The following is a 20230-nucleotide window of genomic DNA, read 5'->3' on the forward strand; positions in this document are numbered from 1 at the left end:
CTCCCATGAGAAACTGCGCGAGCCAGCAGTTCTAAGAAGGCCGAGAACGGGGTGACTGAAAGCGAGAGTTTAGTGTAATTCGATACCATATATTTGTAAGTTTAAGTTTTTGAAGTAAACAAAATTTAATTTTCAAGCATTAACAATAAACTACAACAAAGCAGATAGTAAACAAACATACAATATAGCATATATAATAAAGATATACAGAGAAAGTTTTACACTTTCTAGAAAGGATTTGCTAGAATATTCTTGAATGTTCTAAAATATTTGAAGAATGCTCAATAAATTCATAAAAAAATCTAGAAAATTTTAGAATATTCGACAGCATTCTACAAGATTGAAATTCTTTTAAAAAGGTTTAAGAATATTCTATTACAGATCATTCTAGAACCTTTCACAATATTTCAGAACATTTTGAAAATGGAAAGAAGATTTCAGAATATAGAAGAAATTTTAGAAACAGGAAAATATTCTTTAAAAAACCCAGATCGCTCAAGAATGTATAAATCAGAAAATTCCAGAATATTCTACAAAACTCTAGAGCATTTCTCAATTCTAGAATAAATCTCAATATTCTGAAAATTTCATCAATGTACCAAAAATGTCGTTTAGATTCCTCTATTATTATACTTTAAAGTTAGAATATTCCAGAATCTACATAGAAATACAATAATAGAATATAAAATATATAAATATAAAGTATATAAATATAAAATACAGTGAACCCTAGAGATAGGGCCTACAGAGTTTGTTCTTCCAAAAATTAACGCGGCGCAGCGGGGATAGGTGAGGGTAGCTGCGGGAGGTGCTCACTCACACTTGACTGTTTACATTCGAAATGGGCATTTGTCTAAGAAGTTGAGTCCAAGGTCAGCCCCAAAGTCGGCATTTACTCTACGTTTCACTGTAATACCATTTAACTGTTTATTTATACTACGGCACCAATTGAGGTTATACAAAAATTGTAAAACACATATAATTCTTGTAATTTTCTTAGCTGCATCGAATGATGTTATTACTTTTTTTGAAATCGTCTATTAGTCTTTGTGCAATTTGTTTTACAAATGAAGTTTTTAAAACGGCAAAACAGGTAATTGTTCACTTTTCAGTCTTTTGTTTTCCTTGACACTTGAATGGGTCTGTTGTTAGAACATTCAAATTATTTCAGAAAATTCCAGGATATTCCGGATCTTTTCGTAACGTTCGGGATTCTTCAAAAACATTAACGACGAACCTGTCATTCCAAAACATTCTAGACGCCTTCAAAACCTGCCAGAATTATTGTAAAGAAGTGCAGAACATTTGGTAGTAGGTTACTCTAAATAAACCAGAAATATTGCAAAAAATAGCCTAAAAAAGTTAAATATATTTTCAAAATTTCTATGGATTATTAGGTACAAATAAATAATTTTCAATACAATTTAAGTCCAAAGATTTTTAGAAAAATGCAGTTGCCTAAACAACATCGTACAATATTCTAGAAATGTAAAAAATCAAGCAGAAAATTACAAAGAATTTCAGAAATAGAAGAATATTTGACAAAGTTTCAGAAGACTCGAGAATATTCTAGAACTTTTTAAAAATTCTCAGAACTCTTTAGCAGCCTGCATAAAACATTGAGAAAATACAGAATATTCTGTAAAATCCCATAACATTTAGAAACATGAGAAACCCTCGAACATTTTAAAACATATCCGAATATTTGAGAACGATTCAGAGAATTATAGAATATTATATTAAACTGAAGACCATTTTAGAATACCTATTAAAATCTATTCAAATAGGTTTAAAAACATCTTTTTGATTAGGAGATTCTTAATTAGAATAAAAATTCTGATAAATCAATATTATACTTTAGGATATAGACCAAATTTTATTTTCATAATTTTCTTAAAACTACTTATAGTTATTGATGAAAATCATTCACTTTATAAAAGTGATAAGTAAATGCACTAATGAAAATATCACACTAAGGATCTCACTGCACTTAATATTGAGAAACAAGTGCCTCGTATAATTCAATCTCATGTCCATAACACCCTAAATCGTGTCATATCAAAGTAAGGTTGATGAAATGATAGCACTGATCCTAAAATTAAAATCTCGTATTGTCGGGCATCTTAACAAAATAGGCAATTTGTATGTCTTTTACTTTGTAATTGTGAATCCATCTCGAGCCCTTTCTGAGGCTTCCATCAATTCCATCTCGCCAAACTCCTCCTGGCAGATAAACTTCCCTTTGCCTGCTTCCTGAGTATAAAATCGGTGCTACTATCAATTCCTCTCCAACAGAAAATTCGTCCACCACAACGTGACAAGCCGGATCAGTTGGATCCAACATCCAGAGTGGCCTAATAATCGGAAGACCCGTATCCAAAGTATTATTCGCATATTTCTTCAAGAGTGGTGTAACGGTCTTTTGCCTAAGAGTCGTCAATGTTTTGGCCATGCCTAGAAGCTCGGTATCAGCATACTTGCTTGGTAGATGCGTAAACCTTATCACAGGTAAGAAGGTTGATAACTGAAGCCATCTAACATAAAGTTCCTTGTCTGGAAGGCTGACTTCAAAATCATTGTCAGGATTATTATCCGCCATCGGAAGAGCAATATCTCCTCCAACAGCTCCAGGCATGATGAAAGGATACCCAATCATCCCATAAGTTAAAATAGTAGGAATAACTGTCTTAATTGCCTTCCATGAAGAAGGAAACGGCGGTAAGGATACAAATACTGGAGCTCTCGGTCTCGAAATAGCACCAGAGACTCCTATCACTGGTACCGAATTCAAAATCGCCTGGGTGAACATCGTCTTGTAATGGTCCGGATTAGTCAGAGGATGTTCGCATTTGTAATAATGAGGCATATCATGAGCAGTTCCTAAGTCCAGATAAAACGAGTCCACGTGATATTTCGTTATCAGATTTTCAAGTTTGCTTACTAACCAGGGAAGTGTTTTTCTGTTCGTGATATCTAGGACACCAGCACTGCTGATATTTTTATACCTTGTTAGTGCTGGAATTCTAGGGTCACTACCCCTTTCAGATATTAGGAGCCTATTAGTTACTGCGTCTTGGAAGTTCTGAGACTCGGTGGATATGAAGGGCTGAATACTAAACACGATCCGGAAACCTCTTCGGTGAATGATATTGATGGTCTCTTCCATCGAGGGGAATCGCTTCTCATCCAGAACGAAATCTCCCGGATTCGGTTGCCATTCGTCGCTGAGAAGAACATGTCCCTGTCTGAGAAATCCCAAGGCAATAACGTCCTCTGTGTAGTTGTAAATGGCAGCTTCATTCGTAGGAGATATCTGCCAAACTGGTTCAGTAAGAAGAGTATGAACTGCATGAAGTTCATCTGGCTTAAGGCCATCCCAAAGACTCTTTTCAGCCATTCTATAATGAAGATTTTTCATATTATCGGTGGCACAGATCGAATAGTTTAGGTGAGGAAAAGGGGTGAGGTGGTTAATGTATGCAAAGTTGTCATGTTTGGCCTGAAGGCAAAATTCCTTGCTTCTGTTCGCGTTGATCGATACGTAGAGGGGTGTTTCAGAATCGACGAGAATTGTAGCTCCTTTAGAATTGAGGAAGTATCTTTTCAAGACGTTTCCAAAGGGGTACTTTTGAGTGTCACCGGTTATGAACGGACTCAGATCTAACTTCCCTCGCTCGAGAGGGTAGGCCATGTTTTGAATCTGCCCTCCTCCATACCAGTGACCACGTTTATGGGACCAATCGAAACAGTCTTTAGGGTCGAAGGAGGGGTTCAAACTTTGCCAAGTGAAATGGTAGCAGTCCATGGATTCATGTCTGGTGTGGGCTAGGTAGAGGCGAGTTTGTTGTAACCATTCAAGACACACTGAATCTGCTCGTTGGTGGTGCGGAAGACAGGGGAATACTCCGCTTTCGGGCGAAATTTCAAGCCCTAGACGAGCTGCTATGATCTCTGCACCAACACGGTTGTAAATGTGCATCACTCTTTCATTTTTGTTAAACCTGCAAGAAATTTAAACAATTTTAGTTACTTCTGATCAGTACGGAGTCACTTATTTTTCGAACACAACATTCTAGTGCTCCCAAGGGTGGTTACTGTTACAATGATCAAACAAATGATGTGCTTTAATTATTAGACAAATCAATTAATTTTTACCCCTAGCACACATCCCTTGAAGTTTTCCATATAATTAGCATGGGCAAAAATGTAAAAAAAATTAAATTCCACATAACTATCTCAATTCTAGTCGAATTTTTTTATTAGCCTAGGACCGTAACTTCCTTTCTAACCAGAAAAATGTAATGCAGAGTAAAAATTCAAATTTTTAAAATTTTTAAAATAGCGTATCTATAAATTATGGTCAAAAATTGTATTTTCTTTAGTTTTCAATAAAAGGAACCCTTTCGTGAAAAAATATTTTTAATAGCTACAAAGCAAGAGGTGACAATACAATTTTTTAAAAAAGACCAAAATGGCGACAAATTTGGAGAAACTCCAAAATGATTACAAAAAAGTTAATTATCTTAGTTTTGAAGGAAAGCTCCTCGAACTTGAAAAGATTAGCCAATTTATTTTCAGAAACTATGCAATAGTCAGTGTCAATCGAAATTTTGGAAAAATCGCGGATATCGGCTGTTCAAATTCTAAAAAAAGTTTAATTTTTCAACGGAAGCCTGTCAAGCTTGGAAAAAATTTTAATTAAAAATTATTTTCAAAAACTGCCTGTCAAGCTTGGGAAAAAACTTAACAAATAAGAGCAAAATTTATTTTGAGAAACTGACATTGAAATTATGGAAAAAAATGAAAGATGACGGTTTAAACTAAGCTTCTTAATTCAATGGACCTTTTTACTTTTATTATAAGATATTAGTCTGGCTTTGTAAAATTTTATTTGTGTATAAATCTAAATTTTGAAAGATTACGCATTGTCAATTTATACACATCTAGTTTACCGGCTGGATGTTGGCTGGTAGCCATATTGGATTTTTTTATTTTGGTGTCACCGACAACAGGGCGGTTTCTAAAAATAAATTTGTTTAACTTGCCAAGTTTCAAAGGCCTCCCTTGAAAATAGTGAAATTATTATTTTTCCTTAAATTGGAATCAATTGCCATGATGAAATCTTTCAAATTTTCGACTGTCAAGGCCTCGTTTACAGTTTGTAAAAATAAATTGGCTTATCTTGATAAAAATGAGAATCTTAACTCGAAAAATGATCACATGAATAATTTATTTTAAATTTTAACCAGTCACCATCTTGAATCTTCCAAAATTTCATCTATCATTGATCATTGCATAGTTTCTGCAAATCAACTTGCTTATTTTTTTCATGTTTGAGAGGCATCCGATAAAAAATGGTGAAATTAAACAATTATTCTTAAATTTCAACCAGCCGCCATTTTGGAATTTTTTCAATTTCCACTGTCAAGCTCTAGGGCATAGTTCCTGAAATTAAATCTGCTTATCTTGCCAAATATGAGATGATTCCCTTGAAAACAGTAAAATTAATTATTTAACTTGAATCGGAACCAGCTGTCATCTTGGATTTTTTTCAAATTTTCGGCTGGAACTAACTATTGCATAGTTTTTTCAAATAAACTGCCTTCGTGGAAAAATTAATAATTTATTTTAAATTCAAACGAGCCATCTTGGATTTTTTTTTAATTTCGCCTCTCACTTACCAGTCTAAAATTTCTGCAAATAAACTTGCTCATCTTCTCAAATTTGAGAGGCATCCCTGAAAGAGTGTTGAAATTAATCATTTTTCTCAAATTCAAACTAGCCGCCATCTTGGAATTTTTCAAAAATTCGACTGTCACGACTTAGCGCACAGTTTATGAAAATAAATTTCCTTATTTTTACAAATTCAAGTTGTTTTCAATCATAGTTGGTGAAATTAATAATTGATCTTAAATTCGAACCTGTCGAAATCTGGGATTTTTTCGATATTTCGGTTGTCACATAGTTTCGAAAGAAGGTTGTACTCCTTAGTTTATGGAAAAATTCGAGGAAAACCAATTGCAAATCATTCAATACCAAACAGAATTATTTTTTAATCAAGAGTTAAAAATTAACGAATACAATTGTACAAGTGACGTTGTACCAACAATTTAAATCAACACATACAAATTCGATAGTGGTAAATTATACAAATTCACGCATAGAATTTCATCAAATGATCGACTATTACCAAATTGTAGCAAGTATATAGTACCAGTTGATAGTAAAGTCATCTTTATGTCACTAAAATCATATGCTTTCCAAGAGTGGTTTCACCAGGTGATAACATTTTATTCAAAATCGATTGGTACTAGACGGTATCTTTTTTCAATAAGAAAGTATGAAGTGATACCATTTTTAAAATCAAATGATACCATAGTTTCACTAGAAAATGGAGCTATACAAAGTGGTTCCAGATTTAAAAGAAGTTAATTTTTTAAAAATTGAAATGAATTTTTAATCACCTACCTAAACCTATCGAAGTATGCACGTTGTAAGACGTGTGTGTTATAGTAAACATGTGCAAATCCAACAAGGAAGACGATACACAGAAAGAGCATTCCAACAAATGCTCGAAGTCTGAAAAAATACAGCATTCATTTTACTCTTATCTGAATATATTTCTATTTCATTAAAAGAAATTGTATCAATACCTGTAGTCAGCATTCTGTCTTTTTTTGTTGCTCCGAAGAGCCTGAGGCAACGATAACTGGAACTTTTCCTTTAAAAGACTTTGGATACTATTCACACTAGTTATTGTTGAATGGGGACTCTGTACGCCTGGAAGTTCCAAACTTTCGTTCCCCAATTTCCGGTTTGATGTTGGCGATGCAGTTTTTCGTCTTGGGGGTGTTTGCAACGGAATTCTGAAAATATTAAAAGATTATATAAAATAAAAATAGTAGAATACAAATGATATGAGAATAATTTATGTGTATTTAATTTTTCCGTGAAATACAATTAATCAACAAACTCAGAATTTTTAAGTTTGAACTTCGAGCTTTTTATCAGAGTGCAATTTTGGTATGTATAGTTAGTATTCCTAAGAAAAATAGCAGTACTACTCGTTCTTGTATTTTTTTAATTGCAAGTAATTAATGCAGGCAAAATTAGTCGTACTTAAAATTAAATTTTATATAACTTGAATAGACCTTAATTGAAACGATAAAAATCATTATTATAAAGTATGCTATACCTCTGTAGAGATACGGCGCTTCCAACATCATACCTAGGGATCATTCTGGTTCAACAATATCCCAATTTACAACGATAATTTTTTTAAATAAAATGTCTAAAACTTATTTTCACTGAACAAGAAACAATAAGTTTAATCAGTAATGAGTCACTGATATATTGTCTTATACCAGAGAGCTCGTTCATTTTCTTAGTAATGATTAACAGCTGATTATCTTTTTAAACACAGAAGCTCAAATACTTTATACAATAACAACAAATTTTCACAAAAATATACTGAACGGACACAAGGAACAATTTAATTTTGCACTATCAAAATATCTTGAGACGTATTAGAAGATGAGTACGTAAATTAAATCGAGTCATTAGTTGATGGAAGAAAACAGTTCACGATAACCCTGAAACGATACAGAAAGAAATAGTGTGACGTTCACGCGAGAAGTCCCTGAACACGACTGGCATGACTGGCATCTCATCTCATCTCGTGCGCTAAGCACAGAAAAATAAGTATTTCCACGTCAACGTTGAAATGTGAGTTCACGTTGACCGAAATAATCAGAAAAGTCGCTGATTGAGAACCGCTTGCGTTTCGCAATAATGAGAACCTCAAATAATTATGACAGCCACAGAATCTTCCAATAGAAACTCGCGATTCAGTTAAAAAAATTAATTAGCTCTTGACATCCTCAAGCTGATTATAATATCTTGCAAGTGAAATTGTTATTATTATTATTATTTTACAAACATTGAGATAACTAATTGGGATAAAAAAAATATTTTTTATGAATTAAGTTCAGAATTCAGAGGAGACAAATATTTATCTCAAGCGGAAAATATATATGAAAGGTAGCAGTACATAACTGACAAACAACAAAATGGGATTTTTTTCAGGGAATAGAAAAAGAAATCTGTAATTTCGAAATCACTATTTACAGATGAAACAAAAGCCCGTACCAAAGGACAAGAATCATTGAACTTATGTAAAAATAATCTGACCCAGAAAGGTTTGCCGTGTCCAAAAAAATCGAAGTGAAAGTTAACAATCTCGAAGTGCCACAAACCTAGAATTCAAGTAGGCACAGCTATAGATTGTGATAAAAAAATTCAATTTTCAGTTAAGACAAAAAATAAAAACATGCTTCCAAGATATGAAGCATCTGAATACGGGTAAATATTTTTTATGTGAAAAGGTTAGTCAATTCTGAAAAAATCGAGTGAGAATGTTAAGATTAAAATTACATGGTGATTTCACAGTATAACAACAATTTTTGGCTGAAAATGTGAATTTTTTCAATAAATGATAATAATTCCAATAAAAAATATCAATGTTGAAAGGTTAACAAATTATTAATATATTAAAGTTTTAAATCAAATTTAAGTAATTTTTTTTTAAATTATTGTATCAAAAGGTAAGATGTTAAAGAAATCCTTTCACCACAATGTGTATCTTATTATTTACAAATTTCTTATACAATAAACCAATCATTGATCCAAACATTAGTTATATAGTACTATAATTCCACCCTCTGTATGTGTAGATTGCAATTTTGAATGTAGAATATTTTACTGGCTAATTCCATTTTTAATCAGGCGCAATTTCCAGAAAATTTTAGACAATGGTGTCGCAATGATTTTTTATTTAGATATATCATTCTAGAGTGAAAGCACTGTATTTTACAGTTAGCCCAAAAAATTTATTTTTTTCGATCACTTGAAGCTAACCTGAGAATTTAAAAAAAATAAGGCATTATTTCAAAATACAGCAATTTTCGAGCGAACGCAGGTATTTTAGTTTTTTTACTCGACTTAGGAATTCTTGTTCTTATAATTGATTTGCAGCAAAAAATTGAAAAATTTGGAAATTGGTAAAATGGTTTCTGTTTTTTTTTCTCCTAATTCTTTAAAGTGGGCTTTGTCAGAATCTCGAAAATTTATTGTTATGTCCACATAAAACTGAACGGATTTCTTTTTTATATTAGCAGAAACTTTTTTTAAATATAAAAAAAAGTAAAAAGTTAAAGTTTTCCTGAAAATCCTTTCTTCTTATGCTTTCAAAATATAATGAAAATTTTCTGGAAAGCCATACTTTTTTAATTTCTTCTGATATTTTGTTTACAGTTTCTGCTTATATAACAAAGAGCTTTATGGGGGCTTAAACATTTTTGTGAAGGGGAAATTTACTTTTTGACGTATAATTTTTTTTGGAAACAATGCTAGTTATCACAAAAGAGCAACATTTATATTTTTAGAACTTTTACAGTTGTGTAAACTTTGAAGAAAACATTTTTTGTACCTTTCGCATGTTCACGAAAAAAATACGAAAATTCAATTTTTCAAAAATAAGGCGTTATGGAAAAAATTGGCTTTGAAGAATTCAAAAGAAAAGCCGCAATTTTGTAACTTTTCTCAATTTTTCAGTTTTTTTGGAATCGGTTACTGCATTTTAGAATTAAAAATTACAATATTGCATTCTGAAAAAAACGTTAATTTTTTATAATTCCCAAGTAAACTTCGCATGGTTGTAACAGATAAAAAAATTGTTTATGAAACTGTAAAATATCTGTTCCTTAATTTTCACCATAAAATGATATATTTGAATAGAAAATAATTCTGACTTCCTTAACTAGACTTATCTGCTTGATTTGAAATGGAATTAATCTACTAAAAACTCGATTCTTCTCGTTTTTCTAGAAAAAACTTGATTTGAAATGATTTTTATTTTTATTGAAGATCCATCTCCAATCAGGAAGGTATGCACACTTTAAGTGGTAGAATCTTTTGGTGACAAAATATGTTGTTTTCGAAAAAAAGACGCAAATTATTTTTTCAGCCGAGAAAAAAAATTAGAGTTTAAAATTTTTAATTTGTACGTACTGCATACTAAGAACATCATTTGTTTAATTTAAGCCCTAAAAAAAAATCAATTCGAGACATAAAACCTTTTACAAATTTCTAACTGCAAACCTTTAAAATTGAAGCATGTTTTAAATATTCGAAAAGTTAATAATGAAACGATCGCGCAATTTGAAATAGCATTTGAAAAGCGCGCTTTTCGCAAAAAAATGAGCTGTGTGGAGCTTAAAATTTAAGAATATTCTAGCTCTAACGTCAAATTCGAAATTACTTAATTTTGAAATTGATGAATAAAATGGAACAAAGGTCCATTGGTTATTTCAGAAAGAATATAGAAGAGGATGCGAAGCGTACATAATGAACAAGTAGTTGAGGATATAATTGTAAATTTTAATGTAGTTATTTGCATATATATATGTTTTTTTTAGTTTTAGCCAAAAGCCGTTATTTACATTTAATTTTATTTCAGAAAAGTTCATTCTATTCTTTGAAATATTCTATAAAAACATGACGAATATAATTATAAAGCACCTTTCAAGGAATAGAACGAGCTTTCATAAATTAATGTTAAAGGAACATTAAGAATTTTGATTTAAGCAGAAAAAGAAACAATTACGAATATAACTACATTTAAATAAACTATTATGAACTCAACTATTTTTTTATTATATACGCTTGGGGCTACTTTCTAAAATGTGTTGCAATAATCAATGATTCTTTTTTGTCAATTTTATGAATTACGTTAAAAACGAAGTCATCGTTAACCAAGTAATTAGTTAATAAATTAGTAATTATATATTAATTATGTTATCTTATTTAGTGACATCTTCTTTGAATTTTCCTCAGAATTTTCTTATCTTTTATACTTACTTGGAAAATTCATCATCATTTTCTTCATCTTCCGTTTCAGAGCACAATTCACTTCCATTTGGAGTGGATCCACTATTGCTGAATGTTGTACTGCTATCACTATCAGGTCTCGAAAATTTTGAAGTTACTCCCTGAAAAAAATTGATCTGATAAGGATTTTTCATTTACATTCTACAAGAATAATATCAGATAAACGCATACAGTGATACACAATAAGTAAAAATATAATATCTGAATAGGAATTACAGTCCAAAATGCTCTCCAAGAAGGGAAAGAGGGGAAAGAATTTTGACGAAAGTAGAGGCATAATAGGGGAATAAATTCTGGTAAATAAAATTTAATATGTAGGTAACATATCGAATTCAATAGCAAATCGCAATATATTCAATTTTCAACAAAACTGTTATATTTTCAACTAAAACAGATAACATTTTAACCAAGAAAGATGATTTTTAAACCAAATAGTTCAACATTTAACCTACAATGATGAAAGTCAAATTTGACAAAAAATTATAAACCAAAAATTTGTTTTTACAACCGAATAGTCAAACCCTTAAAGAATAAATATTAACTGTTGATAAAACGCAGTTCTTTTTTAGTTAAATAGTTGAATTTTCAAGCCAAGGAAACAAATTTTTTGGAAGGCAGTAAAATTGTCAATCGAAAAGTACGAGTTTTTTATAAAAAAAAATGTTGAACAATACAGGTAAGTTTTAGATAAAAAAGATTACTGCCTAACAAAATAGTTCATTTTCAAACAAAATAATTAAATTTTTAACAAGGTATTTAAATTTTTAATTCAAATGATGAATCATCGAAAAAAGAATGCATTTAAAAAAAAAGAGGTTCAACTTTCATCCAAGTAGATAAATTTTCAATAAAAAAATATCAATTCTCAACGGTAATTATATGGTCGATATTTAATACAAAAAAATATTCTAATTATTCATTAAAAACAGAAAAATTTAACCAAAAAAGACGAATTCTCAACGAAAAATTAAATGCTTGATATATCAATAAAAAATATTTTACTTCAAAATAAAAAACAGTGAAATTCAACTAAAAAAGGCATTCAACAACACAGTTGAATTATTAATAAGATCAGATTATTTCAGTTAAGAAAAAAAAATTCGAACAAAAAAAGAAGAATTTTCAGCAAAGTAGTTAAATCTGTAAAAATAAAGTAAATGTTTAACAAAGTAGTTCAACGTACGCCAAGTGGTTGAATACTCCATGAAAAAAATATGAATTCTCAATTAAAAGTGCAATAGTTCAACTTTTAAATGAAAACAATCACTTTCAACTAAAAATGGATTAGTTAAATTTTCACGCATGAAAATTAATTTTTTAATACAAAATAACGAATTTTTACCAAATAATTTAGTGATTAACGAAAAAGTAAAATTTTTAACTAAATGCGATTAATTTTTGACCAAGAATTTATTACATAAATTTGCAGGTCAATACATTAATTTTCTAATAAGGGACTAACACTTTACCAAAAAAGACGAATTTACAACAAAATACGTAAATATTCAACTAAATAGTGGAAATTTCAGAATAAAAAAATCCATTTTCAACAAAAAGTGGATTAACTAAACTTTCGGTTAAAGAAAGTAATTTCTAGACAACTGAACAAACAATTTAAAGAAAAAAGTTATATCTTCAGCAATTTAAAATGAATGTTTAACAAAGTAGTTCAGTCTTCGACCATATATTTAATTTCAAAAGATTTTTATTTACACTTATATTTTCCATGTGTGATGTCACATTCTTAATTATTTGTACTATTATTATTATTATTATTATTAGTATTATTATTATAAATTACAACCTTTAAAAACACATGTTTTCTCATATTTGATAATCCGTCTTTTGAATTTTTCATATTAGAAGTTGTTTCTTTATTTTTCAATCAAATTATTTACGAACAATCGAATTAAGAGTTGAAGCACTTCACTTTTCACGCAAGTGAGTGAAACACCTGTATACCTTCCCTCAGACGTACTGGCAACAACTGAATAAAAAAGATAATTTTTTTACGTTTAATGCTGTATATTTAACGATTACATCTGTTATATAATATCTTGATTGTGCAAGAATCCGGTTTTTTGTGGCTCGATAAAGGTTTGACAGAATTGTCGTTAATTTACCAACAGCACGAGATACGAAAATATTTAATTTTTAGTATTTATTGATAATGCTTACTGTATCTCTCACTAAATCTGTAATTGGGTCAATCAAAATTATTCCAATTTATATATTATGAGTGGTATTTAAAATAGTTATAAGAGCATTATTGTTGTAATTTAAAAGTTTAATTTAGCAAAAATAAAGCAGATATGATTAATTAACAGACCTCTGTTATTGAACTCAAAGTTTGCCCTTTTGGATTTTCAACAGGTACCACGTCCAAGGAATCAACAACATTTTGTCGACTATCCTCTTCATTTTTATTATTCATTGTTCCAAAAACATGAAATCAATTTCAACTACAGAATAAATAGCAATGAAATTCCACTTTATAATAATATTAAAAAATAAACTGTAGTACGTGATAAGACAAGCAGGCGAAACTAAAGTTTAGGTCTTAAACTACTCATTTGTAAAATAGAAAGCCGATTGTATTCATATTCTGATTCCCAATGTGAAAGAAAATATTCCTCGAAGGTCATTATTTAAAATGAATGTTTATTTATAGAGTAAAATTAGGCAGGTAATTAAGAATTTGATTAATTCGTAAATTATTTAATACGGAATATGTCGTTTACCAAAGATTTTCATGACAGTTAATATCTTTATGAAATTGAAAAGTATAATAAATTCACAGGACAAAATATAATTATTGGTCAGCAGGGTGTAAGCGGTACACTTCGAAAAAGCTCATACCTCCAATTAATTTGAAACTCTATTTACCCATATATTGTGATGCACTGATTACGAATATGATAGTGAAAATACCCGAAAATGTGATTGTATCGCGAAAACCATGGAAAACCCACAAAATCAATGATTTTTTGCATTTATTTCGGTAACTGTAGAAAATTTCGGAAAAGTTTTTAAATGAGATTTTAAGATCCATTTAAAGTATATGCTTATAACTTCGCACACTTTTTCTTCCAGATAGATAGTTTGTGAGAAAATCACTATTGAAGTTTCGCAAGTGCTACAGTTTTGAGCGCTTTTCGGGTATACTTCCGAAAAGCACGTACCTCCAATTAATTTTAAACTTTGTATACATATGTATTTTCATGCGCTGATTATGAATATGATAGTAAAAATACGTATTGAATCCTTCTACTTCAGCATCGATATTACTTTAGAGTTCAGTTTATGTTTTTTATACTTATACTAGCAGTCTTGCGCGCGCCTATTTATCTTTTTATGAAAAAGACTAAATGAAAAGCCTATCCTTTCTATGTTATACATATTTAATGAATGTTATAAAATATTAGTATGAAACAATAGAAGACACCAAGGGATGAGTTCTGTATCTGAAATTGTAATTAATCTTTTATAATAGAATTTCAACAAATATTATATTTTTTGGTAGAAAATGAAATTGACGTATCTTATTCCAAAGGAGCTTTTTTTTGTTAAAAATTAATTTACACCTAATATTTATGAATAGCATTTATTACAATTTTGTAACTCACGTTGAAGATAATCATATTATTTAAATAATGAACTTTGCATTTTTACACCACAATTTTTATAAATCAATTTAGCAACATTCTTGAACACGCATTATAATAATCAATGACCTTATAGGTAGGAAAACACATGTAATAAGCTTGTTGCCACTTGGCAAACTCTTCCCTGAAAATCTTGGTAAAGTCTCCCCAATATTAGTTCATGCGTTCAATGTCATACAAATTTTAGTAATAACTGTTTCATTAATCCGACTTATACAAAATCATTACACTACTTTGTAAAGAATCACGCGATATATGATTAGCGTACGAATTTTGATTACCAGAGTAGATTAATCCTTACAAAGTTGGAAAAAAATTACATTATTGAACTCAAATTTCTGCAAATTGTCGAATCTCGGGCTTAGTTAAGTCTCCCACTGTCCCCTGGACTTTTTATATTAAAGTTTATAAAAAACATAAATATTTCCTGTAAAATTGAACCAATAATTATTATATTTCAAATTACATTGAAATTGATGAAATTTTGTATTAAAAATAACACTTTCAACAAATAAATACTTGAAAACTTATCATGTGCGGGTGAAGGTTTTGTGAAAAATGTGGTTAATGGTGGTAGATGGAGGGTAAAGGTGTTATAACTGTTTTACAGAAAAATAGTCAAAAGTTTAAGAATTGGGACAAATTTTTTTATTTTCTAACTGACAATTCTTTATTTGTTGAAAATTCGTCTTTACAGTTAAAAAATTAATAATTTTAGTTAAAAATTCATCTCTTTTTGGTGAAAAAATTTACTATTTCTTTTTAATTCTTTTTTTTCGGAAATTCAACTCTGACATTTTTGGTAGAAAATTAATTTTTTAAATTAAAGTGTGATCTTTTTTAGTTAAAAATCTAACAAATTGTTAAAACATTTAGAGATTTTGATAAAAATTATTCTTTTTAGTAGAAAATTAATCTTCTTGTTTGAATATTCATCTTATTATTATATACAATATTCATCAATTTAGGATTCAACCATTTTTCTGACAATTTTTTTTCAAAATTAATTTCTTGAAGTGAAAATTTAACTTTCCATTTTTGGTTTAAAATATATTGATACTTTTAATTACAATCTGTTTTAAAACGAACCTTTCTGATTGAAAATTCAAGTATTTTCTTCAAATTTCTATTTTTTATTTGATTTCTACAATGGTAAATTCTACTTATATTACTTTTGGTTAAAAAATGATATTTTTTTAGATAAAAAACATATATTTGTTTGAAACTTTCTAGATTTTGTAGAAAATTCGAAATTTTTGGTAGAAATTAATATTCTTGATTAAAAATTAATATTTTTCATTAAGGATTCTGTTATTTAAAAAAATTCCTTTTCAGTTTGTCAAAAACCAATTTCTTTAAATGAAATTTTGATTCTACTATTTTTGGTTGAAAATTGATATTTTAAATTAAAAATTGACCTTTTTTACTTAATAACATTTTTTTTAATTTTTCTGTTTTGGTAGAAAATTAATCTTTTTGGTTCAAAATCGATCCTTTTTCGTTAAAGATTGAACTATTTGGAGACAAATTTATCTGTTTCGACACATTGTTTAGAAATTCAGAATTTTGTTGAAAATTCGTCATTTTTGGTAGAAAAATAAACTTCTTAATTGAAATTTCAACTTTTTTCGAGTATTCTATTATTTTGTTAAAAATTCCCTTTTCGGTGAAAAATTTATTTAATTAAGAAAAAAGTCGATTATACTATTTTTGATAGAAAAATGATATTTAATAAAATCGTCTTTTAAAGTTAGGAAATTAATCTTCGCGGTTGAAAATTCATCTTCTTTATTGAGGGTTCAATTATTTTTTTGAAAATTCCTTCATAGCTAGTAAAAAATTAATTTATGTAAAATAAAATTGGATTATATCATTTTTGGTAGAGCATTGATATTTGGAATTGAAAATTGATCTTTTTTAGTTGAAAATTCAACCGTTTGTTTGCACATTCCTTTTTTTTTGTTAAAAATTAAATTCTTTAACTCAAAATTTAACTATCCCACTTTCGGAGAAATATTGAAATTTTGAATTGCAAATTGATATTTTTGTGTTGAAAATTCAGTTATTTGTTTCAAACATCGTATTTTTACATTCTCATCATTTATGATTGAGAAAGTATCAGAACTGTCGTGAATTTGACATCACAGTTTTTCAACGGATCTCCACGTTTCGAGACCCCCTGAATCCGAAAATCAGGTTTTGACGATCGCGTCTGTATATCTGTCCGTCCGGCCGTCCGTCCATAACCACGATAACTCTCGAAAAAATGAACGAATCAAATCCATCTTTGGCACACTTTTTTTAGGTCCCAAAAGAAAGGACGAGTTCTTTAACCAACCATTTTTTATAAAAATTCAAAAAGTGAGCGCATTTTGAAAATTTTTGAGACCAATTTTTTTCCGAATTTGAAAATTCTATGTACGGATATTTATAGTATTTAAATGGACAAATAATTTATCCTAATGACTTTTTTCGATAAAAAAATTACCAGAGATATAAGATTTTCAAAATTTTTTAAAACAACTGAAATTCAAAATGTTAAGCCAAACAACGCAAGAGATGAAAAAATGTCAAAGGAAGAAAAACATTGCTTTTTAAAATCAATATAAGATTGTCATAACAAATTTTTGGACTTTCTTAGAAAATCAAAAATTCAAATTTTGGTTGCCCTAAAAATAATGAAAAATTAAAAATAAAATCCATTTTGTGGTCAACCTATGTAGAATGCGAACAAATATGAATTGACAAAAACTGTGAACCCCCAAAAAATCTATAAATTAGTAAATAATTACTTCTTGATTAGAAGCGTACTTTTTGTTTTATTCGTGAAAAATAACATTAAAAATAAAAAAAATAAAATAAAAAAGTGTGAAGAAATGTCGAAACTTACGAGAGAAAAAAATATTTAACAAAACCTGTTTAAGTGTGAAAATTCTGTGGGAAATCAACCGCGCAGCACGAGTGTCACGATGAGAATGTGTACTCCAAAGCCTACAGAGCTTTGAGAATCTTAATCTATACTCAAGTAGACAATTCAGAATATGAAGATTCCCATGAATACTGGCGTATGAAAGAGATCTTTTTGATAAAGTTTTATTAAACCATTCCAAATGCAAACCATAAATATTCGAGCGCGAAGCGCGAGGCGTAATCATGTCCGACCGCGAAGCGCGAGATTCATCCGTCTCGTGCCTTAAGCGCGCTCAAACTTGCTAGCCGCGCCCCCAGCGCGCGATGAGATTTTGCCCGCGGAGCGGGAAGACTTTTTAATATAGCATTAATCTTCTTGGTTGACAATTCATCTGTCCAAAGATATTTTTGCTCTGTCGCACGCGTGTAGCTATCAAAGTACGAGCAATCGTGACAATTTTTTCGATATTTTCCAATGCTGCCTAACCCACTGAGTCGCACGCAGAGAGCAATGAAATCGAGTATTGTGACATTCGAAATCGACAATATCGTTTAGAGATTTTATATTAAGGACTAGTTTTGGAATGACTGAAAATGCCCAAACTTGAAATCTCTCTTAAAATGAATCATTAACTGGACAAATTTCAACGTTGTTAATTTTCCATATTTTGAATGTTTGTTAGATTTGTGTCTGGCAACTTTGGAATCTAGCTGCACCCTTGCCTGTTCCTCAGCGGAGGACAGTCTTGTACTACCCTCGAAACCAATACGATCTATCTCAGTCTAATGGGCTTGAGTCGATAAGTGTTTGGTCTTTCAGTGACTGCTCATAGAAATAATATAGGTCACAACCTTAAACGTTTCCAACGTCTCGTAGGGGTGGGAAGCCACCCCTGTGATTAGTCACAGAAATTATGTTTGAGGTGATGGGGCGGTACACTATATACTTTACATAAGTTTCCTCTTTCTAATGATTTTTTAAATATATTGATTAGCACTTGTTTTGGCTTTTTAAAATACTTTTTATACTACTATAACATTATTTCATTACTTGTTTCATTTATTTTTTATTGTCGCTTTAAATATTTAAAATCCCGTAAAAGTCCTTCATGGTCCTTTAAAATCCGTGAAAATATCTTAAAATCTAGAAAAATCAGTTAAAATCCTTAAAAATTTGAAATCCCTTTAAAAGTCCATTAAAACATTTTTTATAACTATTAAGGTTCCTCAAGTGCTCTTCAAATCCTTTATAATATACGGAATTTCTTTTAAATTCCGTTAAATCTTTTAAAATTTTACGAAGTACTATAAATTACGTGGGTATACTTTTAAATCTTTTGGAATTTCTTGAAATCCTTTGAAATCTTGTTAAGTCAACGAAAATCTTTTAAATCTCTTCAAATCTTGGAAATCTCATTCAAATCACCTGATACCATGCAAAACTCGTGAAAATACTTCGGTATCACATAAAATAATTTAAAATACTTTGAAATCCTGCGACTCATTTTCAAATATTTTAAACCCTATAATATCTGTTCAAACCCTTTTGAACCTTTATAGTATTTGAAAATCCATCAAACTTCAATTAAATCCATCGAAATCTAACAAAATCTTCTGAAATTCGTGGATATACTTTGGAATCATTTGAAATCCCCAGAAATCGTCAAAATCTCGTTAAGTTTCTTAAAATCCGTTGAAATCATTTGATATCTTTGGAAATCTTTTGAAATCGCTTCAAATCATTGAATACGTTAAAACCCTTTGAAACATTTTCAAAGCAATCATTTAAAAAATTTCAAAATCTTTCAAAATCTCATTCAAATCTCCGGATATCCTTCAAAATTCGTGAAAATACTTCGGGATACAATAATACTTCAAGACCCTTTGAAATCCTGTGACTTAATTTTAAATTTCTTAAAACCCCTTAAAACCCTTTAACAACTGTGAAACTTTTTATTGAAATATTTCTAAATCTCTTAAAATCTGTAGAAACGCTTTCAAATCACGTTTACTGGGAAAATAATTGATATATTTTTTATATATTGAGTAAAAAATATACAATATTACGTAAGAATGGAGGGAAAAGGGTTGCAGCAAACTTACGGGGAGTCTAAAATCTCAAAAATCAGCCTTCATTAATTAATAGACGTTTCCTACATGTTTGAAAAAGAAAGTTAAAGAAACATTTTTTTGTCGAAGTACACAAAATAAATATTATGTTTTAAAATTCTTACCTTTTGCTCATCAATTCGGAGACCGTCCATATCATCGAGCTTGCTCGGCATAGATATGCTTGTTTTTCGAATTTTTGCTCCGAGACCTACAATCTCGGTTGCAGGTGGCGTGTTCGACGAGTTTTCGTTATTTTGGGTCTTTGTTTTGGGTATAATTACGTCAATTTCATTGAACGGCGACAAGAGAGGTTCCTCAACTGCAATATATTTTTAAAATTATTAAAACAAACAAATAGTTTATTTGAGGAGTAAAATTAAATTACTTATATTTTTATTCAACATTGTTATTCCATTTTTAAGAATCCTTAACAATCCGCAAATAATGTTTACAGCGTGCAAAAAGTAAATTAGGAGTATTTATCAATTGGTAAATCATAAAAGTGCACTCAAGTCTGTGTATTTGGCTAATCTCTGTTTAATTACTGAACAGATATAAGCAGTCAGCTTGAGCGTAAGTTTAAATGTCGGCGTGAT

The 20230-nt window shown here is 29.8% G+C and overlaps 1 protein-coding gene across 3 annotated transcripts in view; it reads right to left on the minus strand.

The window, feature by feature from the left end:
- Nucleotides 1-1930: 1930 nt before the first annotated feature.
- The window catches only part of LOC117166856 (myogenesis-regulating glycosidase), a 59837-nt gene continuing 41537 nt past the window's right edge, over nt 1931-20230 (minus strand). The window contains exons 5-9 of one of the 3 annotated variants that reach the window (XM_033351223.1): nt 19757-19953; nt 10918-11048; nt 6654-6866; nt 6469-6579; nt 1931-4001 (exon numbers count right to left, since the gene is read on the minus strand). In XM_033351223.1, the coding sequence (XP_033207114.1) occupies nt 2099-4001; nt 6469-6579; nt 6654-6866; nt 10918-11048; nt 19757-19953 (2555 nt within the window). In that variant the 3' untranslated portion in view covers nt 1931-2098. Of the gene's footprint in view, nt 4002-6468; nt 6580-6653; nt 6867-7195; nt 7650-10917; nt 11049-13276; nt 13483-19756; nt 19954-20230 lie in introns of those variants that run through there. The other 2 variants (XM_033351224.1, XM_033351226.1) reach the window with 2 other exon arrangements.

This window comes from Belonocnema kinseyi, chromosome 2, assembly GCF_010883055.1.
Source record: "Belonocnema kinseyi isolate 2016_QV_RU_SX_M_011 chromosome 2, B_treatae_v1, whole genome shotgun sequence".
Classification (NCBI taxonomy): Eukaryota; Metazoa; Arthropoda; class Insecta; order Hymenoptera; family Cynipidae; genus Belonocnema; species Belonocnema kinseyi.